Source organism: Plecotus auritus (genome assembly GCF_963455305.1).
Source record: "Plecotus auritus genome assembly, chromosome: 5".
NCBI classification, from domain to species: domain Eukaryota; kingdom Metazoa; phylum Chordata; class Mammalia; order Chiroptera; family Vespertilionidae; genus Plecotus; species Plecotus auritus.
The window spans coordinates 7,726,845-7,753,768 of record NC_137776.1 but is presented as its reverse complement, the minus strand read 5'-3'; the positions used below and the strand labels follow the sequence as shown (position 1 = coordinate 7,753,768).

Below are 26,924 nucleotides of genomic sequence, written 5' to 3'. Positions count from 1 at the left end.
CCCCTGATTGGAGGACCCTTTAAAGAAGTGCCACCTCGTCAGAGATTTAAAGGATGAGTGGGGTGTAGGCAAGGCTTTGTGTCCAGAATATATAAATAGAACTACAAACATTACCAGTAAGGCAAGATAAACAACCCATAGCAAAGGGCCAAGGGCCCTAACCGGTTTGGCCCAGTGGATAGGGCGTTGACCTGCAGACTGAAAGGTCCCAGGTTCGATTCTGGTCAAGGGCATGTACCTTGGTTGCGGGCACATCCCCATTAGGGAGTGTGCAGGAGGCAGCTGATTGATGTTTCTCTCTCATCGATGTTTCTAACTCTCTATCCCTCTCCCTTCCTCTCTGTAAAAAAACAATAAAATATATTTAAAAAAAAAAAAAAGAAAAGAAAAAGAAAATGGCCAAGGAACGTGGGCAGGTGGTTCATAAAACAGAAAGTCCGAATGGTCAACGGATACACGAAACTGTGCTCGGCCTTGTTAATAACCAGAAAAATGCATGTGAAAACCCCAGGGAGACAGCGCTACGCATCATTCAAAAAGACTGCACTGTGAAGACGGCGAACCGCAGGTGCTGGTGCACGAGCGCGGCCACGGTGGGAAATGCTGTAGCATTACCTCGTTAGCTGAGCACATACCCAACGGAAACACGGGCACGTGCGCACCCCAAGGCACCGCCAGGAATGTTCATGGAAGCGCCGTTCGTAACAGCCCACGTGTGAGCAGCTCAGAAATCCAAGAACAAGAGACAGGACACGTGCACCGTAGGAGACTCACACGACGGAATGCCACCCGGCAGGAGCCGGCGAGCTTTATCTGCAAAGGGCCCGACAGCACGTCTTGTGGGCTTTGCAAGCCGCTCCTCTCGGGCCTCGTGTGCAACTGTAGTGCATGCGACCAAGCAGGCCACGGGCAGTCCTCGGCCGACCTCCGCTATGCCGCCGTGGCAAGGCGCGAACCACAGTTACACAGGCTGCTGTGCACCGGGTGCATCTCAGAAACATCACGCTGATCGGAAGAAGACAGACACAGAAGTGCACACCGTGTGATTCCATGTCTATAAAGCTCAGGAAATTAGCAGAACTGAGCCATTGTGTTCCAGGCTGCATACTTGGATAGGCACCTAGACAGAAGAGCGAGGAAGGACGACCATCCACGCTCAAGGAGCACAGGCAGGGAGGGGGGTGGTTGTTGGGAAGGGTGAAACGGGGAGCGTCTGGAGTGCCCCCGTTTTCTGGTTTTTGAGTGGATGGTGGTGGCCCAGGCAGTGGCAGTTTTAAGTATGTTTTGTGCATTTTTTTGGTATGGTACATATCTACCCCCCTCCCAAATTTTTTTTAAAGGTTATAAAAATGACTGAGTAGCTCTGGCTGGTGTGGCTCAGTTGGTTGGGTGTTACCCTGTGCACCGGAAGGTTGCTGGTTCGATTCCTGGTCAGGCCACATGCCGGAGCTGCAGGCTTGATCCCCGGTAGGGGCCGTGCAGAAGGCAGCTGATGGATGCTTTGCTGTTATATCGAAGTTTCTTTCTTTCCCTCTGCCCCCCTCTAAAAAAAAAAATCAATAAAAACATATTTTTTAAAAAAGACTAAGTAGGAAGTGCGGTTAAGGCAAGCAAGCAAGGCTGAAAGACAGGATGCACAGACTCAGCAATCAGAGAAAATGTTAGGTTCTGTCTGGGAAGCCCTGATGAAGCAGGTGGATGGGCGCAGCACACAGCGGAGGCAGCAGGAGGTACAAATGGTCAGAATTTGATCTTGTGTCTGCCTGTAATAGTGAACCACAGAGCTCAATAGAGATTTAGTGTATTTCAGAACTGCAGTTATATTGCTTCAATTAAATATATTAATGAGCGACTACAAAAATAGCAGCTTGCATTGAAAACATAAAAGGCGGGCATGGCTCAGTGGTTGAGCATCGACCTATGAACCAGGAAGTCACCTTAGATTCCCGGTCAGGGCACATGCCAGGGTTGCGGGCACATCCCCAGTGTGGGGCGTGCAGGAGGCAGCTGATCCATGATTCTCTCTCATCATTGATGTTTCTCTCTCTCTCCTTTTCCCTTCCCCTCTGGGATCAATAAAAACATATTTAAGAAACCGTAAAGGATTACACATTTGGATGTTGTTTATACAGCAGTTCGTATTTCTAAATAACGTAAAACATTTTGATAAGTTAACCAGATGCTCCTTTTAATACCCATACACCATCTGTTTAACAATTTATTGTGGTCCAAAAGCTTTAGCCCGGTCATGTCTGAATTTTCACAAATTCTGAGTTAGCACAGTCCGAATCAATGACGTTCTACTCTCCTGTAGGTCCCTGTGTCCTGCAGTGTTTCTGTCAGTTCAATGACAGTCTGACCACTTAGTGGCAATGTGGGTAATTTATCAAATCTCTCTCTTCCTGCGTTTCCTCATCTGAGAATAATGATATCTACCTTATGGAGTGTTGTAAGGATTCGTTAAGATTAGACATGTAGCCCTGACCGGTTTGGCTCAGTGGATAGAGCGTCTGCCTGCGGACTGAAAGGTCCCAGGTTCGATTCCGGTCAAGGGCATGTACCTTGGTTGCGGGCACATCCCCAGTAGGGGGCGTGCAGGAGGCAGCTGATGGATGTTTCTCTCTCTTCGATGTTTCTCTCTATCCCTCTCCCTTCCTCTCTGTGAAGAAAATAAATAAAATATATTTTTTTAAAAAAATATTAGACATGTAAAGCCATATTTATTGTATTGCACAGTCAGCAGTAAACCTTTGAAAACAAACAAACAAACAAAAAAACAACAACAACAAAAAGAAAAAAAACACAAAGATCAGGCATGTGGAGCATTTTGCATAGCGCCTGGCACAAACTGCGCACTTGGTCTATGTTACTTAGTATTTTTTACTATGATTCCTAGACAGGACATAGGACATTGACAGTCTGTTCCTTTTTGAAAATATGGTAAAACTAATGGCCCGGTGCACGGATTCAGGCACATTGAAAGGAAATAATTAGAAGAAATATTTTAATATTGCTATTTGCCCTTTCTCTATAATAGAAGTGTCAAGAGATGAAAGAAAATTTAAAAATGTATATGAGAATAATATATAAATTGATTAATAAACAGTAACAACCTGATATAACAATAAATGATATAAAAACAACAAAAACATGAGATAAAAACAACATTGATAAAAACAATGACTGATAAAGTGATTAAACTTATTCTAATATCTCCCTGTAGACCACATTAAGAGTAAAAACACTTTCAGAGTGCTTGACTAATTTCCCTTGTGATGAAGTATTTACAACTTTAACTTTAACGTCACATGCTCTTCGAACTCGAGAGAAAGCAACATATAACTGACCATGTCCGAAAACGGGTTCAGGTAGGAATATTCCTACTCTGTCTAGAGTTTGTCCTTGTGATTTATTAATAGTCATCGCAAATGCTGGCATCACGGGAAACTGTCTTCGAATTAATCTAAATGGGAGGCCAGTGTCAGATGGGGACAAATATCGTGCATGCACGAGTCAACGTTTATTTTTAAATTGCCAGTGTGCATCATATGTACGGGCCGGTCAGTTGGATGGTCAGGCGGACGGATGGTCAGTCACTTAGCCTTTTATATAGATAGATTACTTGCCAGTGTTTGCACATTGAATTTTATCCGAGGAAACGATGTTTCACAAATATTTCAAAACTGCATACTCATGTTCAGAAGTAAGTTGGGGGGGAAAGCAAGTGTATGTCATGGGCTGTCTTCATGGCGTCACATCATCCGAGCACGCTCTGGGCTTTACACTGGAAGGTGACTTCTCTGTTTTTAAAAGGTGGCCTTCGTCTATGCAGACTTCAAGCAAAGGAGCATGTGAAAGTCCATTGTTTATTTTATTTTAGAAACTATAAGGATAAACATAGGTTATTGCGTAACCTTCAGCATGTTTTGATTTTAATCGTAAAACTCCACTCTATCGTTTTCAACGCAAATTACAAAATGCTTTCTCTCCATCGGCTCTTCACAAGAGCCTGGTACAGTGCAGTAAAGCTTTTCCAAATCCTACAGCTCTCACTGAACAGCCCCAGCCACACCGTTCATGCCGTAAGGGCACCACACTTGTTCCTTCTCCCAAAGAACTGAGGACGATGGTGGGGAGCTGAGGGCAGGATGGCTGCAGCTGCCGGACCCGCCGGTGCCGCTCAAATTCTAGCCACCTCCCCGCTGGTGTCCTCTGTTCTAAAAGTAGCAGAGCCTCTGATATCACTGCCCAAGTCTCAGACATCACATCGAAGGCCGGCCCCACTTTGAGCCTCTCGCAGAGCTGGGGTTATTCCCTCTGGTGGGCACGGAGGGCCCCTGTCTGCACCAGCTCTTCCCGCCTCGCAGCTCCTGTCTCATCTACTTAAAACAGCAGTAAGAATCGAGGGAATTACCTGGAGGACAGTTCTACACACAGTTCCCAGTGTATGTCCCCTCTTCTGGCTCCTGGGTTAGATTTCCTGACCGATGCTGGCATGTCTAAAGCAATTCCCGATGTAGGATAAGGAATGGAGTGACCCGCAGCCCTCCTGTGACCGTCTCCCTCCCACCCACCAACGAGGAGGCCCTGGACCCCTTTCCCTGTGTCTAGGATGCCGAGCTAAGATGGTCTGGGAGGCCGGGCCGAGGCCTAGGAAGGCTCTGAGGTGACCCAGGGCAGAAGTCACAAACCAGCGAGACCTGGGCCATATTTTAGCCGTCGGACAGGTCTCACTGGTGTGTAGTGTTAAGATATTTGAATTAACTGTCACTTTAAAAAATGGAAAGATATTACAAAAGAATGGGGATTTGGGTAAGATCTAAAAACACCGGCCCACCTGCCCGCACGGCAGCACGTGGCTGGGCTGCTGCACTCTCTGATGAGGTTTGGAGAGCTCGGGTCCCACGGCCTCATTCAGCACAGCTCCCAGCTTTGTTTTATTGGCCTGGTTGGTACCTTTGGGCCTTTGAGTCTGTGACACTCAACATGGTGCATTAGTGTGAGTTAGGGGCCTGACCTGTGATCTACAGTGTGCGTTAGGGACCTGAGGTTCAGGGCCTGTGTTAGGGACCTGACCTCTGATCCAGAGTGAGAGTTAGGAACCTGACCTCTGATCCAGAGTGTTAGGGACCTGACCTCTGACCTGGAGTGTGAGTTAGGGACCTGACCTCTGACCTGGAGTGTGAGCTAGGGACCTGACCTCTGACCTGGAGTGTGAGCTAGGGACCTGACCTCTGACCTGGAGTGTGAGTTAGGGACCTGACCTCTAACCTGGAGTGTGAGCTAGGGACCTGACCTCTGACCTGGAGTGTGAGCTAGGGGCCTTGATTAGAGTTCTACAGGTTGGGAGCCAGGCCATGTTTTTGGAACAAATCCAAATCCCTGCAAAGATCTTCTTCCTGGAGAGTTTTTAAAGCAGCAGTGACTTATCTCTGAGGGCAGCTTTGTTTGAAATGATCGTTTTCAGAGCTGGGCCACCAACAGACAGGGACATCTCTGACGTTTGAGTGTGTGCTGCGTGCCAGGCACTGGGCTCACGTTTTACAGTTACTATCAAAGCACCTCTATGAAGTTAATCCCGTTATTTATCCGTGTCTCAGAGGGACAGACCTTGTTTCAGATCACTGCCTGGGAAATGGCATAGCAGGACTGGAACCCAGGCGCTTTGCTCCTGGAGCCTAATGCTGTTAGTGAGAATAACGGTTCCCTCTCTACACAGGGGAGGGCCTCATCGGACAAAGCACTCACTACCTGCCAGGTATCTTCTAGGAACAAACATTAACTTATTCAGCCCTCTTAGCAACCCTGGAGCTCTGCTCATTGAATATGTAAGTGTCATGTCCAATTTTTTATTCAGTTAGTCTTTTATTAAGTACTAGAGGCCCAGTGCACAAAATTTGTGCATGGGTGGGGGGTCCCTCAGCCCATCCTGCACCCTCTCGCAATCTGGGACCCCTCGGGGGATGTCCGACTGCCTCAGGGATAGGGCCTAAACCAGCAGTCGGACATCCCTCTCATAATCCTGGACCTAACCACTCGCTCCTAACCTGGCTCCTAACCACTCGCCTGCCTGCCTCATTGCCCCCAATTACTAACCTGCCTGCCTCATCGCCCCTGCCTCTGCCTGCCTGCCTGCCTGATTGCCCCTAACTGCCTCTACCTCGGCCCCCGCCACTGTGGCTTCATCTGGAAGGTCGTCTGGAAGGATGTCTGGAAGGACGTCCAGAAGGTCATTCAGCTGTCCAGTCTAATTAGCATGTTATGCTTTTTTTATTATGGATTTCCTAAGCACTTACCATAATTGTCATATCTATGCTGAGTGCCATTTATCCAATGACACAGGCCCCAAGCAGACGTGATCTTCACAGAAGTGTGTTAAGATACGTCTCGAGTGCCTGCTGAACTCACTAAATGCCTGTGCATGTTGGCCGCTGCACTGCCCCCTCCTCTGGGACAGTGACCAGGTCCAGAGACCAGGCAGAGCACGGGGCTGCCAAGTGCTCTGACTCTAACCCAGGGCTCCGGAGCAGTCACGTCCCCCAGCCCTGAGTTCTCGGTTTCTGGGGTTTCCTTCTAAGCAGTGCCCCCAGAGGAGACTGGCTGAGACGGTACAGGACCCAACAGCGACTCCACACGAGTCTGACCAGAAGCCAGGCGAGCAGGGTCTCCCACCCCCAGCCCCCCAGGCCGTTCTCTGTCTGTGCTGCGTCCTCTCCCAAATCCATCCAGATTTCACTCCAAGATGGAGCTGATTCCACCCAGCGGAGCTCCCCCTCATTCCTTTTCACCTCATTTGCAAATGGGGATTTTCCTTGTAGTATCATTAACTGGGACATGTCAAGTGCGGCCTGAAGCTAGAGCCTTCTGAAGTGAGCATGACCTTGAACTCTCCCTAGCTGCACTCTCACTAGGTTCTTGACCACTTCACTTTTTTAAAATTATTTTTTAAATTACAGTTGGCATTCAACAACAAAAAAATTATTTTTAACTGAATTTATCGGGGTGACATTGGTAAATAAAATTATACAGAAATCCACCATACAGGTTCCAGGTGCACAGTTCTATGACACATCACCTGTATATCGTATTGTGTGTTCTCCACCCAGAGTCATCTCCTTCCATCACCATTTATCCCCCCCCCCCCAACCCGCTTTCTCACTTTTATGATCAGAAGAGAACCGTTCCACAGCCCTGCCTGTGTGTTCTTTCCATTGTCTCTCTCCTTGAAGGCCTAGATAACCTGTACAATTGTCCCTGACCTAGCTTTTCTTATTCCCACTAGCTAACCTTGATGGCTTTCCCGCTGTTCTGCAATCACTTCACCTCTTCGTCCCCTTCGGAATAGTATTTCCAACCTGCGCTGTGACCTAGGAGAACAGGGGGCACAGGGAGAGGGAGAAGGGGGGTTCCTCGTCCTTAAGGAGTCCTCGGGACACACACACCAGCAGCGCAGCTGAAGGGAAGCGGGGCGCACAGCGCAGAGCAGCGGCGGCTGAGGCTCAGGCCTGCGAAGCCAGACATGCAGGAAGGGGGGCAGGCGTGGAGCTGAGCATAGGCGGAGGCCAGACGATGGGGAGTCCTTTCGTGTCATGCGGATGCATTTCCACTTTCTACCATAAGCCATGAGATTCCCTAAAGACTGAACTTTTCTTTAAAACTTCGTATACAGTTCGAAAAAGCAGCTTAGGTTAATGTGTGCTTCCTCGTCTTAACAGTTTGTTCTGTTTCCTCGTTTTCCAGTTCCTTTGTTTGGAGATCGGGGTTGGGAATACAAATACTGGAAAATGGTAAAACCCAGTGACTCACAGAGCGATTGCCACACGGCAGGCAGAACTGGGTCATTCCACAATGAAACCCAGCTGTTTCTTCCAAGCCCAGGGCCGTGGCGGCGTTCTTCCTATTCACGATGATGAGAAAAGTATTATGAATAGATCCGTTCCCATCCCAGAGAGGATGGACATTTGAGGAAATGGGTCCATCCTGGTTCACATGGCTGTTCTATTGAGCGCCGTCCTCTCGTGTGAGAAGTTGGCATGGACACCCACCGAGGGTGTCCATGCCAACTTCTCACACGAGAGGATTTCTGTCCCGTGGCCTGGATGTTAATGTGCGAGGAGGGGATTTCCTCTCGGCCTCCTTCCTGTCCTCAGGCCAGCAGCAGCAGCAGCAGCTTTTGCTGGATGCCGCCGACCACGCTGAGGGAGGCCAGCCACCAGCACTGCCCACGCCACGCCTGGAGTTAGTTTCAGATGTCCTCTCACTCAAGAGACGTTCAACCTCAGGTCTACTTCTAGATACTAGTTCCCGATTGCTCTCCAGAAAGTGGGAAATGGGTTCCAGAGAGCTGTTTGTAGGTTCAGACTGCTGCAACACAAGAACGTTGTCCCAGGTGACGCCCCTTTCCTTGGACTAACTGCTGTGCGGAGTCGGACGGTGCTGTGGTGCAGCGCCTCCAGGTCTGCCCTGCTTCCGAGGGGGGCTTGGCGGCATTTCAGCGTTACATGTGGATTTCCTGTGCGTTTCGAATTCTTACTTTTTGAAAAGAACTTCTGGATTCCTTGACTTTTTCAATTCCTTTACTCAACCATTTATGTAAGTGCCATAAGAAACCCTATTTTTAGCTTCCCAGAAAAACAAAACACGGCGGTTTAGCCCTGGTCAGGGGGCCCCGTCGGTGGGAGCATCATACACTGAAAGGTTGCGGGTTCGATTCCTGGTCAGGGCACGTGCCTAGATTCCTGGTCAGGGCACATATGGGGGGCAACTAATCTCTCTCTCTCTCTCTCTCTCTCTGTCTCCTCTCTGTAAAATCAATAAAAACATATCCTCAGATGAAGATTAAAAAATAAAGCGAACACGGTGCTTTAGAAGTGTAATTGGAAATGACAGTTCTTGCTTAACAAATACTATTTCTCCCATTCTTAATTTTAGATTTGTGTGAATTTTATTCTTAAGAATTATGCATCTCATCTTGTTCAGAATCGTAAAAACAGTTGGCTCTTCAACTTAGTATTGTTTCTCTTGTGTATATGCCTTTAATATCTATTAATGGAAATATAGTCAAATGAAATCCTAAGAAATAAAGTTGCTTAATTGGAAAAAAAAAAAAAAAAACAACAACAGCTAAGGCATTATAATTTTACTTGAAGACATACTGATCCCTGTTTCTCAGTGGTTAGAGCATCAGCCTTTGGACCGAAGGGTCTCAGGTTTGATTCCTAGTCAAGGGCATGTACCTTGGTTGCAGGCTCCATCCCTGGCCCCCAGGTTGGGGTGCATGCGGGAGGCAACCAATCACGGTGTCTCTCTCACATTGGTGTTTCTCTCTCTCTCCCTCCAATCCCTAAAAATCAATGGAAAAAATATCCTCCGGTGAGGACTCACAACAAAAAAAGACATAGTGGTAATAATTCTATGTCTACCAGCTCATAAAGTTACTGTTGCTTTTTCCTGAAATAAATTTAGAAAATATATGTTTCCTACTCATTAGTATTATCACACATAGATAGAAATAATATACGATTCAATTTTATGTGTGTGCAAATTTCTCTTTGCATTTGATATTTCAGCGTCACCAAACCCGGAAGTCATCAAGATCAATTCCATTCCAGATATAGTAACGAAAGTGGAAGAGTACTATCTTAAAGGCTACGTTGTCGGGGCGATTCACCCTGTCCTGCAGCCTGTGCGCCAGCGGGGACACCTGCCCGCCAGCCACCTGTACCGGGTGGTGCTGTCGCGCCTGAAATTAAGGTGAGCCTGCGGCCCCAGGAAGCGGTCGCACTGGAAGCTGCTAACGGGCAGTTTTCTTTGGCTAAAAGGACAGAAAGTTCGAGCAGCGTGATGGAAATGGAGGATCAGCACGGGGCTTGGGTTCAGGCACATTTCCAGTGGTAACCTGGGTGGGGAGGAAGCTTACATTTCCTCCCTTCCAAGGCCTCCCTGGGTTAGAGCCCGCAGACAAACAGTCCCCGGCGAGGAAGCCCAGACAAAGGGAAGGGAAGCAGCCTGCAGAGCACGTGGAAGCTCACGGCGCAGCCAGCTCCAAGTCCTCGGGGCTGAGAGCACCGCCTGGACCGGGGTCGCTCTCTCAGAGCGTTTCTAACTGCCCTGGGGTGTCTATTACAGGGGCACAGGCACCGTCTCTGCCTTCTAAAACCGTTACTTCCCAAAGGCCGGCATGCCTCGTTCTCACAAACGGGACAGAGCTCTCATCAGATCTGTATATATAGTATTGATTTCAGAAAGGTAGGGAGGGGGAGAGAGAGAAAACATCAGTGATGGGAGAGAGTCATTGATCAGCTGCCTCCTACACGCCCCGCACTGGGGATCCAGCCCAAGACCCAGGCCTGTGTCCTGACCAGGAATTCTGGTTCATAGGTCAACACTCAAGCACTGAGCCACACCAGCTGGGCTTGTCAGCTTTTTTTTTAAATAGGAGGTAAAAGCCGTTTATTTTTTGAACTTTTTGAAATAGTTACTTTCCCAAACAATACTGCAACCATTTTTTGCCAGACTAGCTTGTAAGTCTGAAAGTTTTCAGACTGTTGCTCCTTCCGGTGATGAAAATAACCACCCAATTGCTTTGACTCCCATTTCATTTTTTTAAGCCGCTCTTCAACTATGTCAAACCCATCTCAACAACCAAGGTAAAACCTGTGTTTTCTCTTTCTAGTAACAGACTAATACTCAACCACCTTAACTATGAAAGGGCTAAGCAGAGAGGAAAAAAGGAAATAAGAAGAGGGAAAACAGGAAAATGGAAGAAAGTTAACATTTTAAAGATGTTCTGGGTGTGCTTTTAAGGGACTGTCTTCCCGAGTAACTGCCCACTGATCCGTGTCCGCGGGGGTGCAGATAGGCAGCGGCCTCGTCGGGCATTCCCAAATGAACACGCCCCTTGTCACACCGTAGGAGCACATTCCTACTTACAAACCTTACTAAGCACGTATACAGTATTTTTTCTCGTTTAGCATCACTTAAAATAGACTCGGTAGTGCCCTGACAAGGCGAGGACTAAGTAAAGGGTAAAACTCAGAGAAGAAGAAAAAAAAAAACAGAAAAAAAAAAACAGATAATATTATCTGCATTTGCATAAGGTTTTCACTTGTGCTTTTGTACGATAACGAGGTATATATACTACTCACCCAAAATCACTTCTCAGAACGTTGGTTAAAACCACAGACGTGAAATTTTTCTGCTGTATTAAATTGGAAATTACTGTAACAGAGATTTAAATTAAGGACATTTAAATGAATACAGTGACTGTGTTTTTGGACATTAATTTAATAGAGATTTAAACTGAAATTTGAATGAATAAAAGTGATGGTGCTTTTCTGGTATTTTTGCCCAAGAGGACAACCGTTAGGCTTGAAATGACAAAACAAAGACATGATTGCTTTGACCTTACTTGTCGCTCATGCACTTTCACGTGAGCAAATCAGCTTAAACTCAGCCGTCGGCTTCCGCCGTCCGACCCTGAACTATTCTCTGTTGCAGCCCGAAGCTCTCGGCAGCACCCAGCGGACAGAGACGCCCACGGCTGGTGATTGAGGAATGTCCTCTAACGTACGAGACGCAAGCAAACGGCGTAGCGAAAGAACTGATAGAAAAGGTACTAAATGTATACATTGTTTTCATGGGATATTGAGAAATCATTGGCATTTCTTCTCCATCAATTTCCTTTCTTGTCTGAAAAAGAACAGGGGAATAATAGGTGACTTATTCTACCAGAATTTAAAACATATTGAAGCACCTATACCAAATTGTGCAGAGTTAAAAAACATATTATACTTTTTTCTGTATAAAAACAGACATAGAGGCCAGTGAAACAGAATGGAAATGCCAGAAATAAACTTATACACATAGAAGTTTCATAACAAACCTGAAGAAGTAAAAGGGGGAGCAACCATTACTTAGTAAGTGCCACAGGGAACGTGGGCAACTGTTCTGTAGGCAACACATGTCACATGTTTCCAATGAGATAGAGGTCATTTTTAAGTATAAAAAATCTGAAAGGAAATGAAAGAGTAGACGTAGTCAATTATAAATAGACTAGAGGCCTGGTGCACGAAATTCGTGCACAGGGGAGGCGGGTGTCCCTCAGCCCAGCCTGCACCCTCTCCAATCTGGGACCCCTCGAGGGATGTCCGACTGCCCGTTTAGGCCCGTCCCAGTGGGACATCCCTCTCACAATCCAGGACTGCTGGCTCCCAACTGCTCGCCTGCCTGCCTTCCTGATTGCCCCTAACCGCTTCTGCCTGCCAGCCTGATCACCCCCTAACCACTCCCCTGCCAGCCTGATAGATGCCTAACTGCTCCCCTGCCAGCCTGTTTGCCCCTAACTGCCCACCCCTGAAGGCCTGGTCACCCCTAACTGCCCTCCCCTGCAGGTCTGGTCACGCCTAACTGCCCTTCCCTGCAGGCCTGGTCCCCCCACAACTGCTCTCCCCTGCAGGCCTGGGTCCCCCCCAACTGCCCTCCCCTGCAGGCCTGGTCACCCCTAACTGCTCTCCCCTGCAGGCCTGGGTCCCCCCAACTGCTCTCCCCTGCAGGCCTGGGTCCCTCCCAACTGCCTTTCCCTGCAGGCCTGGTCGCCCCAACTTCCCTCCTCTGCCGGCTTGGTCACCCCTAACTGCCCTCCCCTGTAGGCTTGATCGCCCCCAACTGCCCTCCCTTGCAGGCCTGGTCTCTCCCAACTGCCCTCCCCTGCTGACCATCTTGTGGTGGCCGTCTTGTGTCCACATGGGGGTCAGGATTTTTGACCACATGGGGGCAGCCATCTTGTGTGTTGGAGTGATGGTCAATCTGCATATTACTCTTTTATTAGATAGGATTGAGGACTTTGAGTTTCGTATATAGCGAATGCTAGGAAAACTAAGCTTAAAACTAAAGAATCCAGATGAACTCTGCAACAAGTGTCCTCTGGGAACCTGGTTTCAGAATCGATATGAAGGGAATAAAATGCATCCGAGCGATGTCCAGTCTTGAATGGACACACAGAATCCATCAACAGTGGCTACAGAAGTAAACAGTCACAAAGAGGCACGTGGCCAAAGGGTCAGCCTGACCGATCTTTTTTTAAAAAATATATTTTATTGATTTTTTACAGAGAGGAAGGGAGAAGGAGAGAGAGTTAGAAACATCAATGAGAGAGAAACATCGATCAGCTGCCTCCTGCACACCCCCTACTGGGGATGTGCCCGCAACCAAGTTACGTGCCCTTGACCGGAATCGAACCCGGGACCCTTCAGTCCGCAGGCCGACGCTCTATCCATGAGCCTGACCCATCATTTTTAGTGTAAATGTAAAAGCTGAGAATAACATCCGCACCAGGACTCACTGAGGAGTTACACTGAAAGTATAAACTCCAGTGTTGGGTGAGCTTTAAGAAAAATCCATATATTGCAACTGGCATTGTAATAATTTAGTACGGTGTTCCTGAATATTAGTTTGGTAATAAAAATTATAAATCCTGTTTTATGTTGTGACTCAATAATTTCCTCTGTAGGAATCTATTCCAAGAGATTCATGTGACTCAATAATTTCCTCTGTAGGAATCTATTCCAAGAGATTTCCATACAAAAACATTTTAACAAATAGCGAATAAGAGGCCAAATTCTCAATAACTGGCAAACTGAGAAGGAGGCAGTGGCCCATCCATACAATGGAATATTTATGGTTACTGAGCATGGCAACTATATTGACCGTCATCTATACAGTGTAACCTAATTGAAACTTTAAAATGAAACACTGTGTAAGTTGCCTAAAATCAAGAAAAAAACTTACACTTACAAGTATTCTAAACTGATGGGGTTTTACTCTGAAGTTTTCTTTTGTGTTGCAATGGCATACTTGGAAGATTTTAGCTTTTATTTAAATGGATAGAATCAAGAAACTAAGACATTTCCTTTCAAGGAAGAAACGGTGGGACTTGCTCACAGTCCCCCGGACTGTTCCTAGGCTGCGAGTGACGGTGTGTGCACGACCAGCTGTGGCCCGCGCACAGCCGGTAACAGCCACCGCTGATGTCCCCACTTGTGTGTAAAGTCACCAGCAATCAGTAAGGCTCTTCGGAAACAGGCGTGGAGACTGGGCTTTTATAAACCACGTACACATACTGTTTACGACTACTATTCTGGGAACTTTCTTTTTCTGGGGATAAATCCACTCCAGAACATTTCTTTTGAAAACAAAAATGTAACGACTAATTTAGTCTTAATGGATCACCGTCAGAGCTCTTGTTTTGCATCTGACTTCCTGGAGACAGTTTGAGACCCACTTAAACAGGAAAGTACTGTTATTCCAGCAATTAGAGTAACGGGTCATTTCAGAAAGAGAGACACGCTTCAGGAAACACGCAGGGGACATCGAGCATCGCCCGTGTACGCAGAGGAGCAATGGATGAACGCCAGGCGTATGAAGAGCTGTATAAAGAGTTAGTTGTTGAACAGCTAGATTTTAAATCATTTTAACACTATGTCAATGTTTGCTCTGTTTTTAAAAGTAGGTTCACAAGTGTTTTTGCCAAGGATTTTTAAATAAAAATAACATTGGAAAATATCAATCTTCCAACTTAAAAAATGGAAAAAAACAAAACAATTAACAGAGTCTATCTGTTACCAGACTTTTCCAGATGAAACTTTCTAATAAAAAAAAAGGTTTCTTGCCCTAACCGGTTTGGCTCAGTGGATAGAGCGTCAGTCTGCAGACTGAAGGGTCCCAGGTTCGATTCCGGTCAAGGGCATGTACCTTGGTTGCGGGCACATCCCCAGTAGGGAGTGTGCAGGAGGCAGCTGATCGATGTTTCTCTCTCATCGATGTTTCTAACTCTCTCTCCCTCTCCTTTCCTCTCTGTAAAAAAATCAATGAAATATATATTTTTTTAAAAAAGGTTTCTTCACTTTTCCACCCAAATCCACGTGTAAGACTAGAGAAAGCACTGGCGGTGAAGGACCGTTTCCCCGCAGGACCCTCGCTCTCCTCTCCCGGCACCTGATGTAAAGACAGCTTGTGATTATGTTTAGGCTTCGAGCACTGTTACCCGTCGGTGCTAACTTACAGGACTAAGTCAATGGCGTTGTGTCTAAATAGTCCTTTGTCCCCGCTCACACACCCACACGTCCTGTTCCGCCGTCTTCTCCTCTTCAGCGGAGCGACAGGACAGGCGCCCCCTCTAATGGACACTGCCCTCTGGGTCAGCCCCCTTCCTGCCATTTCGTTTCTGACTCTAGACCAGGGGTGGGCAAACTTTTTGACTCGAGGGCCACAATGGGTTCTTAAACTGGACCGGAGGGCCGGAACAAAAGCATGGATGGAGTGTTTGTGTGAACTAATATAAATTCAAAGTAAAGGAGCGGAGGGGAGAGCAAGAGAACTGGATAGAACAGCCAGATCTGGCCCGCGGGCCATAGTTTGCCCACGGCTGCTCTAGACGTTCACAGTTGCAACCTCCATCATGACATCATGACTTACCATTCCCCTCCCAGGTAACATGTAAAACTGTTCATGTAGCCCTACCTGGTTTGGCTCAGTGCATTGAGCGTCAGCCTGCAGACTGAAGGGTCCCCAGTTGGATTCCAGTCAAGGGCACATGCCCGCAAGCCTCAGTAGGGGGTGTGCAGGAGGCAGCCAACCAATGATTCCCTCTCATCATTGATGTTTCTGTCTCTGTCTCCCTCTCCCTTTCTCTCTGAAATCAATAAATCCTATCTAATAAAAGGGTAATATGCAAATTAACCATCACTCCATCACAAAGATGGTAGCACCCATAGCCACAAGATGGCGGCGCCCAGTCCTCTCAGCCCCACTGGAGTCCCCCAGTTCCCTGGGGGGTGGCTGCTGAGAGCAGGCAGCATGAGCGGCCTGGCGGGATGCTTGCTTCATCGCTGCGGCGACAAGGCAAGCGTTCCGCACCTGGCCGCAGATGGGCCTCTGGGCCGCAGATGGGCCTCTGGGCCGCAGATGGGCCTCTGGGCCGCGGAGAGCCTCTGAGCAGCGGGCACGGAGCAGCCAGGCCCTGCAGAGAGCTACTGGTGCACAGATTCGTGTGCAGGGCTACTAGCATATACATAAAAAATAAAACTGTTAATGTAAATGTTTAAACCAGTGACCACATCAAAGACGGTGCTCTTTCTTTATCTTCCCTAACAAGTACTTATAGGGCCTCTATAGGTACAGAACATTCCAATGCAGAGATGATCAGACTCATCCTGTCCTCCACATAACTGCCCGTTTCACACCCTGGGGGCTCGGGGCGACATGGGCACAGAAGGCACAGAGAGATGAAGCACAGGCAGAGGAAGGAGAAGTGCTTGGAAAAGGCCACTCGGCGTCTGGAATGTGCCCCTGGGGTCATGCCACGGGCGTCTGGCCCGTTCTTTCCCTGACAGAGGAAGCTAATCGTGTTACTTGGCCCAGGCGGGCGACCGTGGCGTCAGGGTACGAGCAGTCCGAAGGCTTCCTCAGACAGGGCGAGTGGGTTGGGTTTATGCATTATGCACACACATCGGTCAGGGACCTGCCCGTTGGCATTTTTCTTTACCCACATCAAACAATGAATTGTCAAATGTTATTTTTGAACGACTGCATATCTTTTTGCTTTTTAATTAATGTCTTTTGTATTCATTAAGATGTGTTTGGCGATGTTATTTTTGAGGATTTCTTGGAATAGTTTTTAATTTTGCCGCATCCCACCAGGCCGCTCATGCTGCCTGCTCTCAGCAGCCGCCCCCCAGGGACTGGGGGACTCCGGCGGGGCTGAGAGGACTGGGCACCACCATCTTGTGGCTATGGGCGCCACCATCTTTGTGATGGAGTGATGGTTAATTTGCATATTACCCTTTTATTAGATAGGATTTATTGATTTCAGAGAGAAAGGGAGAGGGAGACAGAGACAGAAACATCAATGATGAGAGGGAATCATTGGTTGGCTGCCTCCTGCACACCCCCTACTGAGGGGTTAACAGGTCTAATCATGCAATAGAATTATTAGTTCTTCCCCAATAGTAACCGTTTAAAGAAAAACAGGACTCCTGCTTTGGTTCTTTCTAAATTGTCTGCACTGTTTGAGGAGGTCACGTTAACAGTGTGGCACAGTCAGCAGTGCTCGATCACAGGTTGCTGGTTTGTTAATGAGCAAGTCTTCAGTCACCAGCAGACAGATTCCTTGTTCTCATGGATCTCCTTAACGGGCCTAAAGGTTAATGGGCGATCAATTGACATGAAACTCCTATGTTGTCCCACCGTCTCTTTTGAAACCTCAGATCAACGAAGCTTCTACGCGAGGAAGGCGGTTTGTGGGACTCCTAGCCCAGCATTCCGCGCCGTTCTGCAACGGGACCGAGCTCCACGGAGACGGAGAGCCCGCACTGCCGGGGCGCCACTCCTCCGAGGAGAGCGGGAGGAGCTGGAGCGAAGGCCCCCCCGGCGGGCCGCCCTGGGAGAGCGGGGCGGAGGGAGAGCCCCACCAGGACAGCGGGCCATGCCAACGGGAGCCGCCCGGCAGCCCCAGGGCCTGCACCGCGGCCAAGGGAGAAGGTAACAGACAAGATGAGCAGGAGCCACCTCGGTTGGGTCAAACCCAGCAAAACAAGTTGTTGGTTTTTGTTGTTACTCCTCACTAAGGGTATTTTTTCCATTGATTTTTTTTTATGAGAGAGAGGGAAACATTGATGTGAGAGAGACCCCTCGATCGGTTGCCTCTCGCATGGGCCCCACCCGGGGCCAGAGACCGAACCCGCAACCCTCCAGTGCGAGGGCCAGTGCTCCAACCACTGAGCCATGCTGTCCAGCGCTAACAAAGTACGTCTTTTTTTTTTTTTTAATATATTTTATTGGTATTTTACAGAGAGGAAGGGAGAAGGATAGAGAGCCAGAAACATTGATGAGAGAGAAACATCGATCAGCTGCCTCCTGCACACCCCCTGCTGGGGATGTGCCCGCAACCAAGGTACATGCCCCCAACCGGAACCGAACCCGGGACCCTTGCGTCCGCAGGCCGACGCTCTATCCACTGAGCCAAACCGGTTTCGGCCAAAGTACGTCTTTTAGGCAAAGTAAGTTTCTAAAGGTTGTGGGGACTAAAGAAACAAAGATAAACTCGTCCTATTCTTTAAAATTATTGTAGTCAGAAGGTAGGACAGTGTTTCAAACAGCCGTCCCTGGCGTGGTCTGACAGAGCCACCCACAGAAGGACACTGTATGTTGAAAACTGCTTTCCAGTCCGTCCCTCGCCAGCTGCCCTGTGACACGAGCTGTGCCTGTGAGTGGAGAGAGTGATTCTCTAAAGAAAGCTGCTCTGACCGGTGTGTGCCCTTGTGAGCCGCGTGTCAGAATTTTCGTTCGGGCCTCTCCCACTGAGCGGGTGGTGTTCACCCTTGAAGTTCATTCCCTCCTTTGATCATCCCGGAGAATATGAAAATGGCACGTCATGGTGAAACAATTAATGTAACAACCGTGCCCGCACCCTGAAATATCTGTAAACGGTCCTTTTATGGTTCTCAGCCAACTGGCAAGTCTTTTGGAGAAACTGAGAGTATTTTACTCATGTTTTTGGCCTGTTTGGCGTTTTCTGAGACTTTGCCGGGCATGTTTTAAAAAGCACTATTAGAGCCCTGGCCGGTGTGGCTCAGCGGATAGAGTGTCGGCCTGCGGACCGAAGGGTCCCAGGTTCGATTCCGGTCAAGGGCATGGTCCTTGGTTGCGGGCTCCTACCCGGCCTGGGCCCTGGTCGGCGCGTGCAGAAGGCAGCCAATCGATGTGTTTCTCTCAGGTCGATTTTTCTCTCTGTCTTTCCCTCTCCCTTCCACTCTCTCTAAAAGATCAATGGAAAAATATGTAACAACAAAAAAAAGCTCTATGAAAGAAAGTCAAAGACTGTGTATAACTTCAGAGTGAGGGATGTGCTTACCTTCTGGAATAAGAAGAGGCGTGCCCCCCTCTGGAACGGGGGCTGGGAGAAGTAAACAGGAGAAGTCTGCCCAGCGCTGAGCCCAGGGCCTGGCTGTCCAAGCGCTGCACTGCGGTTGCTGCTGTGACGTGACCCTCATCAGTGCTGGTGCTGCAGCTGCTCAGGGTGGTGACGGGAGCGCCCGGGGGGGTGTCTGAGACGTGCTGAAATCCTGTACCTGACCAAGACCCGTTGGACCCCGGTCAGCACAATCTCCTTTAAAAAACCAGGAGCATTTCCCAACTCACCCTCTAGCCCATCCCCCACCACCACCCTGCCCTTTCCCAGGGGCCCCCAGCTCAGCACCACGCTGGCTTCCTCCCTTCCCACGGGCCCCCAGCTCAGCACCACGCTGGCTTCCTCCCTTCCTGCCTGTAAAACACTTAGGAGTGCGAGAGGGAACGTGCGGAGGGTAGGGCTGTGTCAGAATGCTGCTCGCTTCCCCCACTGCTGCCTTTCAGCTGCTGGTGCCCAACCACCTTGATTAGAGTCTGTTTCCAGTTCAAGTTCTCAACCCAACAGGCTACCTACTTAATGTGTGTCCGTCTTCAGATGCCACTTTCTGAACAGCTTGTTTTTAAATCATATCGTTCCTAATAACTTTCTTAGAACCACTGAGCGGGGTCAGGGTGGGGAGCAGGTACCTACAAAAGACCTCTTAGAGAATCTGCTGAAATTCATGAGACTCAACCCAGAAAAATGCACACAACACACATACCAAGTACTTGTGTCTATACCGCAAGTGGTGTTAGACTTTCTAAAACACAGTCACGGATGTGGGTCCCTCAGCCCCCCAAATTAAGAATTTGCCAGCTTACAGTAAAGAATAAGACGTGACCCAGCAATTCCATGTCTAAGTATGTGTTCTGGGGTGGCTCTCACACGTGTCCAAGGAGACATGAGTAATCATTGTAGTAACAAAAATTTGGAGGCAGTGTATATACCCATCAATAGAGAGTAGTAGACTGGAATACTACGTAAACTAAATGACTAAGATCTATGAAGTGTTAACTATACTTCAAAAGCATAATATTGAACAAGACAATCCATTTAAAGATTGGCATGTATAGTATGATGCCATTTTTGAAGTTTTTTAACTGTAAAACATTGTATATCATCTGTGGGTTTATAAACCCATATTAAAAGAATAGAAGCTTGCATAAGAGTGATAAACACCAAGTTCATTATAGTAGCTATTTCTGGAGAATAGGATAAGAGAAGATTACATGGTGAGCCTCCACTACATCCGTTTCTCAGCCCCTTAAAAAAAAGTCTGAAGCAAACATGGCTTCATTGGAAACATGGTTAAGATTTGAAAAAGGTGAGTGGTAGGTAACTTGGTTATTCCCTATGCTTGTTCTGTGCTTGAAATAGCTCGTGATTCATAAAAAACATTTTAAGAATCTTTTCAATGAAATTACAGCTCTTCCCCCTTTCTTCCTTCTGAATGCCTATCCTCAGATAACAAGTTGTATATAGTCTTCAACGTGTTTGATGATGAATCCACCGGCTGGACCTACCAGGAGGGCGTCCTGTCCATGAAAGTCACGAGGAAAGGACCCGTCATTAGCACACTTGATGCCGATTGGCTGGAGTTAACGACATTCTATTATAAGCAGGGCTTGTCTTTAATTGACTCCTTCGTGTGCTGGGAAACACCTAAAGGTAAGTTTTCAATTATGATATGTTAGTATCTTTAAAAATTGACCTGACGTTCGAGTGGCTGGAAATGTGTTTGCCTCTCAAGTTCTGTGGCTGAAAGGACAGATACTGTTCCTGAGGAAACAGATTCCAGTCCTCACACAGCTCTGTAGCTTCCACGTAAAAGCTTTACCATCCTGGTGGTAGAATTTAACGTGATGTTTGCTGTCGGGTTGTAACTGTCAGGACGAGACAGACCATTGTGGGATGGACTAGTAGGACTTTCCAAATGCAATGTACTCCAACCACCCAATCGGGGCTTACGATGGCATTTGAGAATTGCTATCCAAATGATGACACTATCCCAATGTTGGACACTACCTACCTGATTCTTTCTATACTTTGTCTCGAAAAGTAACTTTTGCTTCAGAAAATGATATTGATCTTATGTTCATTTCTGCCTTCCCCCATCTTTCATCTGTCTCTAGCCTTCCTCTTTCAGTTACAAAGGAATCTGTAATCATCCATCCACATCACAAAAACAACAAGAAACAAACAAAACTCCAAAAATGGCTTTCTAGGCAAAGTGTTTTTAAAGAGATTAGAGCTAAAAGAAAAGAAAAATAGATATGAAGGAAGCTGGAAACATGGAAGGATGGAGGCCAGAAAACCAGAATAGGCCCGACCCATGTGGCTCAGTGGTTGAGTGTGGACCCTGCACCAGGAGGTCACGGTTCGATTCCTGGTCAGAGCACATGCCCGGGTAGTGAACTCGATCCCCAGCAGGAAGGTGTGCAGGAGGCAGCCGATCCATGTTGATGTTTCTCTCTCATCAATGTTTCTTTCTCTCTCTCTCTCCCTCTTTCTTCCTCTCTCTCTAAAATCAATAAAAACATATTTTTTTAAATATATTTTATTGATTTTTTACAGAGAGGGATAGAGAGTTAGAAACATCGATGAGAGAGAAACATCGATCAGCTGCCTCCTGCACACCCCCCACTGGGGATGTGCCCGCAACCAAGGTACATGCCCTTGACTGGAATCGAACCCGGGACCCTTCAGTCCGCAGGCAGATGCTCTATCCACTGAGCCAAACCTGTTTTGGCAAAACATATTTTTTAAAATGAAAAACAGAATAATTGGGGGCCCTAACTCAATGAGGTTAGAGAAAAGAATGAAGAAGTAAATAAGATGAGATCTCGATATACCTTATTATCATTAAATCAGTGTAGTGATAACTTCGCTAATACAACTAAAGGTTTTGGCGGAATATTTTGAATTAGCAAGAGTCGCATGTTCCTGTGGAGCCTTCTAACCAGCAACCAAGATGAAGGCCCGAGCCCACGGCGGCGGCGCCCAGAAATGCGGCCGCTTGCAGAGCGCTGGGCACAGCGGCTGCTCAGGGAAGATGTTTTGGTGTTTTTTGGTTCTTGGAAACTTCTTCCGAGTTGATCTAACAGGAAGAGCATGGGCTTTCAGATCAGACAGGCCAGGTGTAAATCCATCTTCTCTCCTTGGAAGCTGTGCCATGCTCACTCCGTATTAGCTGCGGTATCTGAAGAAGTTAGTTGAGCTCACAGAGTCCCCTTTCCTCAAAGGGGGATAAAAACAGTCCTTTTTTAACTCGTAGAAACAGAGACCAACGGGAAGGAGGTGGGAGGGGGAGGGGGAAATGGTCAGTATCACTGGGATGAGTTTGCCGGGGACAGATGGTCACTGGAATTGGGGGGGCGATCACACTGTAAGACATAAACATGTCCAATCGCTATATTGCATACCCGGAACCAATATAACCTGTATAAGATTGTATATCAACTGAACTTAAATCAACTCATTAAAACTTAACAAATGCCCCCACTTGATCGCTGTGAGAATTCCATAAGCTACAGTATGTGCACAGGGACCCACCCCCACCCCTCCGCCCCCAGCGCCCATCCACCCGCCCTCGGAGTTCACGGTCTGAGGCTAATTTCCTTCCCGGCGCTGGTTCTGGGCAGGCACAGTGCTCTTAGCGCAAACCTCCTGTTTGGGGGGCGGTCATGCTTCACATTTCCCTCCCTCCCCCGGCCCCCTGCCTCTCCCCCTGCCTCTCCCTTCTCTTTCCCTCCAAAGAGTCTAAGTTGGAGCCGTTTCAGATTTGGGCTGGTGACTAACTGCCGCAGGAAAAACGAAAAAGACTCCTTTCACGTCTCCTTCAGGCACTTGCCCATGAAAACAAAATTAGCCACAGCAGTTGCCAGTGAAAGGCTGGGAGGGCTTTTGTTCCGAGAGCTCCGAGGCTATTTAGAGATCCTGGATCCCGGGGGTGGGGTGGGGGAGGAAGGGGGTGGGGGGCTCTCTCCTTGGCAGCTGGAATGTCTCAGGACATTTTCCCCCACAGCCCCCGCCCCCACCCCCACCCCCCTTGCCAGCCCCTGGGTTGTCACCCTGACTTGCCAGGAGCCGCAGGGGGTGGTGACCAAGGACCAGGCCTGTGTGGCTCTGGCAGGAGGGAGCAGGGCTGGGCTGGTGGCTCTGTTGGGGCGACAGGGAAGCCCCGGGACAAGGCACCTTTCCTCCGTCCCTTCCACCCTCTTCCAAGACACTGTCAGGAGCCAGCCCACACAGGAATGAGGAGCAAAGCAGACATTGCTCAGGAGTGGAAATGGCACCCCACAGCTGGCATCTCATAAGCCCTTCCTCCGGTCAGAGAGGACCAGGAACTTCCCACGGTCCCCCCGGGGACAGGCCGGTGGGAGGCTGGCGGGTGTGTGCCGGTCCCCTTCCGAGCCCTCTCCAACCTCCAAGCCTCTTCTCGGAGAGCCCCCTCCCTCCTCTGCCATCCCTGGGCCCAGGGTTCCCACTGCCCGGGCCCTGCACCCCGGCCCAGCACTGCGGGCCTCTGCCAGCATCCTCAGCTGGGCCACCCCACACTCACGTGGGGTGCCCCGGTGGGGTACCACCCCCAGATGGACCCAGGAGCGCCAACCACTGTGCAAACAGACGCTTGGTCCTCTGGAGCAGAGGCTCCGCGGGCAGCCGCCCTGGATGAGACGGCAGCTTTGGGCAGCTTTGCCCGCTGGTGCCACACACACACACACACACACACTCACACACACTCATACACATTCACACACACTCATACACATTCACACACACACACACTCATACACATTCACACACACTCACACACTCACACACTCACACACACACACACACACATACATTCACGCACACACACATTCACACACACTCACACACTCACACACTCACACACACACACACACATTCACACACACACACACACACGCTCACACACACTCACACTCACACTCTCACTCTCACTTCACCAGCCCCAGAGTCCTCAGAGCACAGCCTCCTCCCAGCTTTAGCACCACCCGCACCTGCCGGCTCCAGCTCCTGGAAGGATTCTGTTGGCCCTCACTTGGTAGCCAGTGCCACCTTCGCCCTGTGGAAATGCTCGCGTGGAATTGGGGGATGTGTCAGAACGAGGGGTGGGGCAAAGACGCTGACACGTGCATTTACTCACTTCACATATAGGTGTGTGCCAGGCCCCGGCCGGGCTCACGATGTTGAGGACACGCGGAGCCGGCCACGGGGCATCCGGCAGGGACCGGTGTCCAAACAAACAGACTTACTTTCCTAATGGAGCGAAGTGTGGCGATGGGACCCGCAGGGTGCGCTGATGAGTGGACGGGCAGAGCGGCGGGCAGGGTGTCAGGGTCTGTAACCACCCACGGGACCCGCAGGGTGCGGTGATGAGCGGACGGGCAGAGCGGCGGGCAGGGTGTCAGGGTCTGTAACCACCCACGGGACCCGCAGGGTGCGGTGATGAGCGGACGGGCAGAGCGGCGGGCAGGGTGTCAGGGTCTGTAACCACCCACGGGACCCGCAGGGTGCGGTGATGAGCGGACGGGCAGAGCGGCGGGCAGGGTGTCAGGGTCTGTAACCACCCACGGGACCCGCAGGGTGCGGTGATGAGCGGATGGGCAGAGCGGCGGGCAGGGTGTCAGGATCTGTAACCACCCTCGGGACCCGCAGGGTGCGGTGATGAGGGGACGGGCAGAGCGGCGGGCAGGGTGTCAGGGTCTGTAAACACCCACGGGACCCGCAGGGTGCGGTGATGAGCGGACGGGCAGAGCGGCGGGCAGGGTGTCAGGGTCTGTAAACACCCACGGGACCCGCAGGGTGCGGTGATGAGCGGATGGGCAGAGCGGCGGGCAGGGTGTCAGGATCTGTAACCACCCTCGGGACCCGCAGGGTGCGGTGATGAGCGGACGGGCAGAGCGGCGGGCAGGGTGTCAGGATCTGTAACCACCCACGGGACCCGCAGGGTGCGGTGATGAGCGGACGGGCAGAGCGGCGGGCAGGGTGTCAGGATCTGTAACCACCCACGGGACCCGCAGGGTGCGGTGATGAGCGGACGGGCAGAGCGGCGGGCAGGGTGTCAGGGTCTGTAACCACCCACGGGACCCGCAGGGTGCGGTGATGAGCGGATGGGCAGAGCGGCGGGCAGGGTGTCAGGATCTGTAACCACCCTCGGGACCCGCAGGGTGCGGTGATGAGGGGACGGGCAGAGCGGCGGGCAGGGTGTCAGGGTCTGTAACCACCCACGGGACCCGCAGGGTGCGGTGATGAGCGGACGGGCAGAGCGGCGGGCAGGGTGTCAGGGTCTGTAACCACCCACGGGACCCGCAGGGTGCGGTGATGAGGGGACGGGCAGAGCGGCGGGCAGGGTGTCAGGGTCTGTAACCACCCACGGGACCCGCAGGGTGCGGTGATGAGCGGACGGGCAGAGCGGCGGGCAGGGTGTCAGGGTCTGTAACCACCCACGGGACCCGCAGGGTGCGGTGATGAGGGGACGGGCAGAGCGGCGGGCAGGGTGTCAGGGTCTGTAACCACCCACGGGACCCGCAGGGTGCGGTGATGAGGGGACGGGCAGAGCGGCGGGCAGGGTGTCAGGATCTGTAACCACCCACGGGACCCGCAGGGTGCGGTGATGAGGGGACGGGCAGAGCGGCGGGCAGGGTGTCAGGATCTGTAACCACCCACGGGACCCGCAGGGTGCGGTGATGAGGGGACGGGCAGAGCGGCGGGCAGGGTGTCAGGATCTGTAACCACCCACGGGACCCGCAGGGTGCGGTGATGAGCGCACGGGCAGAGCGGCGGGCAGGGTGTCAGGGTCTGTAACCACCCACGGGACCCGCAGGGTGCGGTGATGAGGGGACGGGCAGAGCGGCGGGCAGGGTGTCAGGATCTGTAACCACCCACGGGACCCGCAGGGTGCGGTGATGAGGGGACGGGCAGAGCGGCGGGCAGGGTGTCAGGGTCTGTAACCACCCACGGAGCCGGAAGGCTGGGAGGGGGCCCGGGAGCCCGACGTGGACGAGCCCTGGGGCGGGGGGAGGAGCTGGGGGGGCCTGTCGCTGGAGAGAACGGTGCCCGTGGGGTGGGAGAGGTGAGCACGGCCCCTCACAACGGGGCAGCGTCTCACCACACAACCAATGCCACGAGGGCTGACGCGCGTCCCTACTGTGTGCCGGCACTGTCCTCAGCAGTTCCCACTTACCAGCGCAGGTCATTCCCACAGCAGCGCTATGAGCTAGGCCAGTGGTCGGCAAACTCATTCGTCCACAGAGCCAAATAGCAACAGTACAACGATGGAAATGTCTTTGGAGAGCCACATTTTTAAACTTAAACCTCTTCTAACGCCACTTCTTCAACATAAACTCGCCCAGGCCGTGGTATTTTGTGGAAGAGCCACACTCAAGGGGCCAGAGAGCCGCATGTGGCTCGCGAGCCGCAGTTTGCCGACCACTGAGCTAGCCTGCTTGCTCCCCTTTTCCGATGAGGAAACTGGGGCGCAGAGCTATGCGCATGCCCCTCACGCGGCTAGAAGGGGGTGCCGGAGCGGAGAGGATGCTCTCAGGCCGTTTGCCGTCCGGTCAGGACGTCTGTTCCAGTTATTCCTTAAACATGTAAAGGAGGAGTCTGACCCGAGAGAACCGCTCTGGCCTCATCCAGCAAAGTGGGTCCCGGGGCGGGGTTGGGGGGGGGGCCGAGATGGCGGTGCAGGGAGGGCAGAGACAGGCTGACATTCCTCTGGAGACAGAGCTCCTGAGGAAGCACAGTCCCCACGGGCTTGCCCGCCCCTCTCCCGTCCAGGCCCCCTCCCTCAGGTCAATGCCAACAGTGACACGTGGAGCTTTCGGAGACTGCCATGGCATGTTCCCCGTCCAGCTAGAGGTGACATCGACCCCTAGCCAAAGTGAACGTGTCAGCCCACCTGTCCAGACACGTCAACGCTTCCCCGGGAACCCTTCGAGCCTGTGCT

General features: G+C 50.4%; 1 protein-coding gene across 1 annotated transcript in view; it reads left to right on the top strand.

The window, feature by feature from the left end:
- RFTN2 (raftlin family member 2) overlaps positions 1-26,924 on the top strand; it is a 52,782-nt gene that overhangs the window by 5,689 nt on the left and 20,169 nt on the right. The window contains exons 2-5 of the mRNA XM_080670384.1: positions 9,570-9,753; positions 11,500-11,614; positions 17,265-17,538; positions 20,411-20,614. Of these exons, the coding sequence (XP_080526510.1) occupies positions 9,570-9,753; positions 11,500-11,614; positions 17,265-17,538; positions 20,411-20,614 (777 nt within the window). The remainder of the gene's footprint in view (positions 1-9,569; positions 9,754-11,499; positions 11,615-17,264; positions 17,539-20,410; positions 20,615-26,924) is intronic.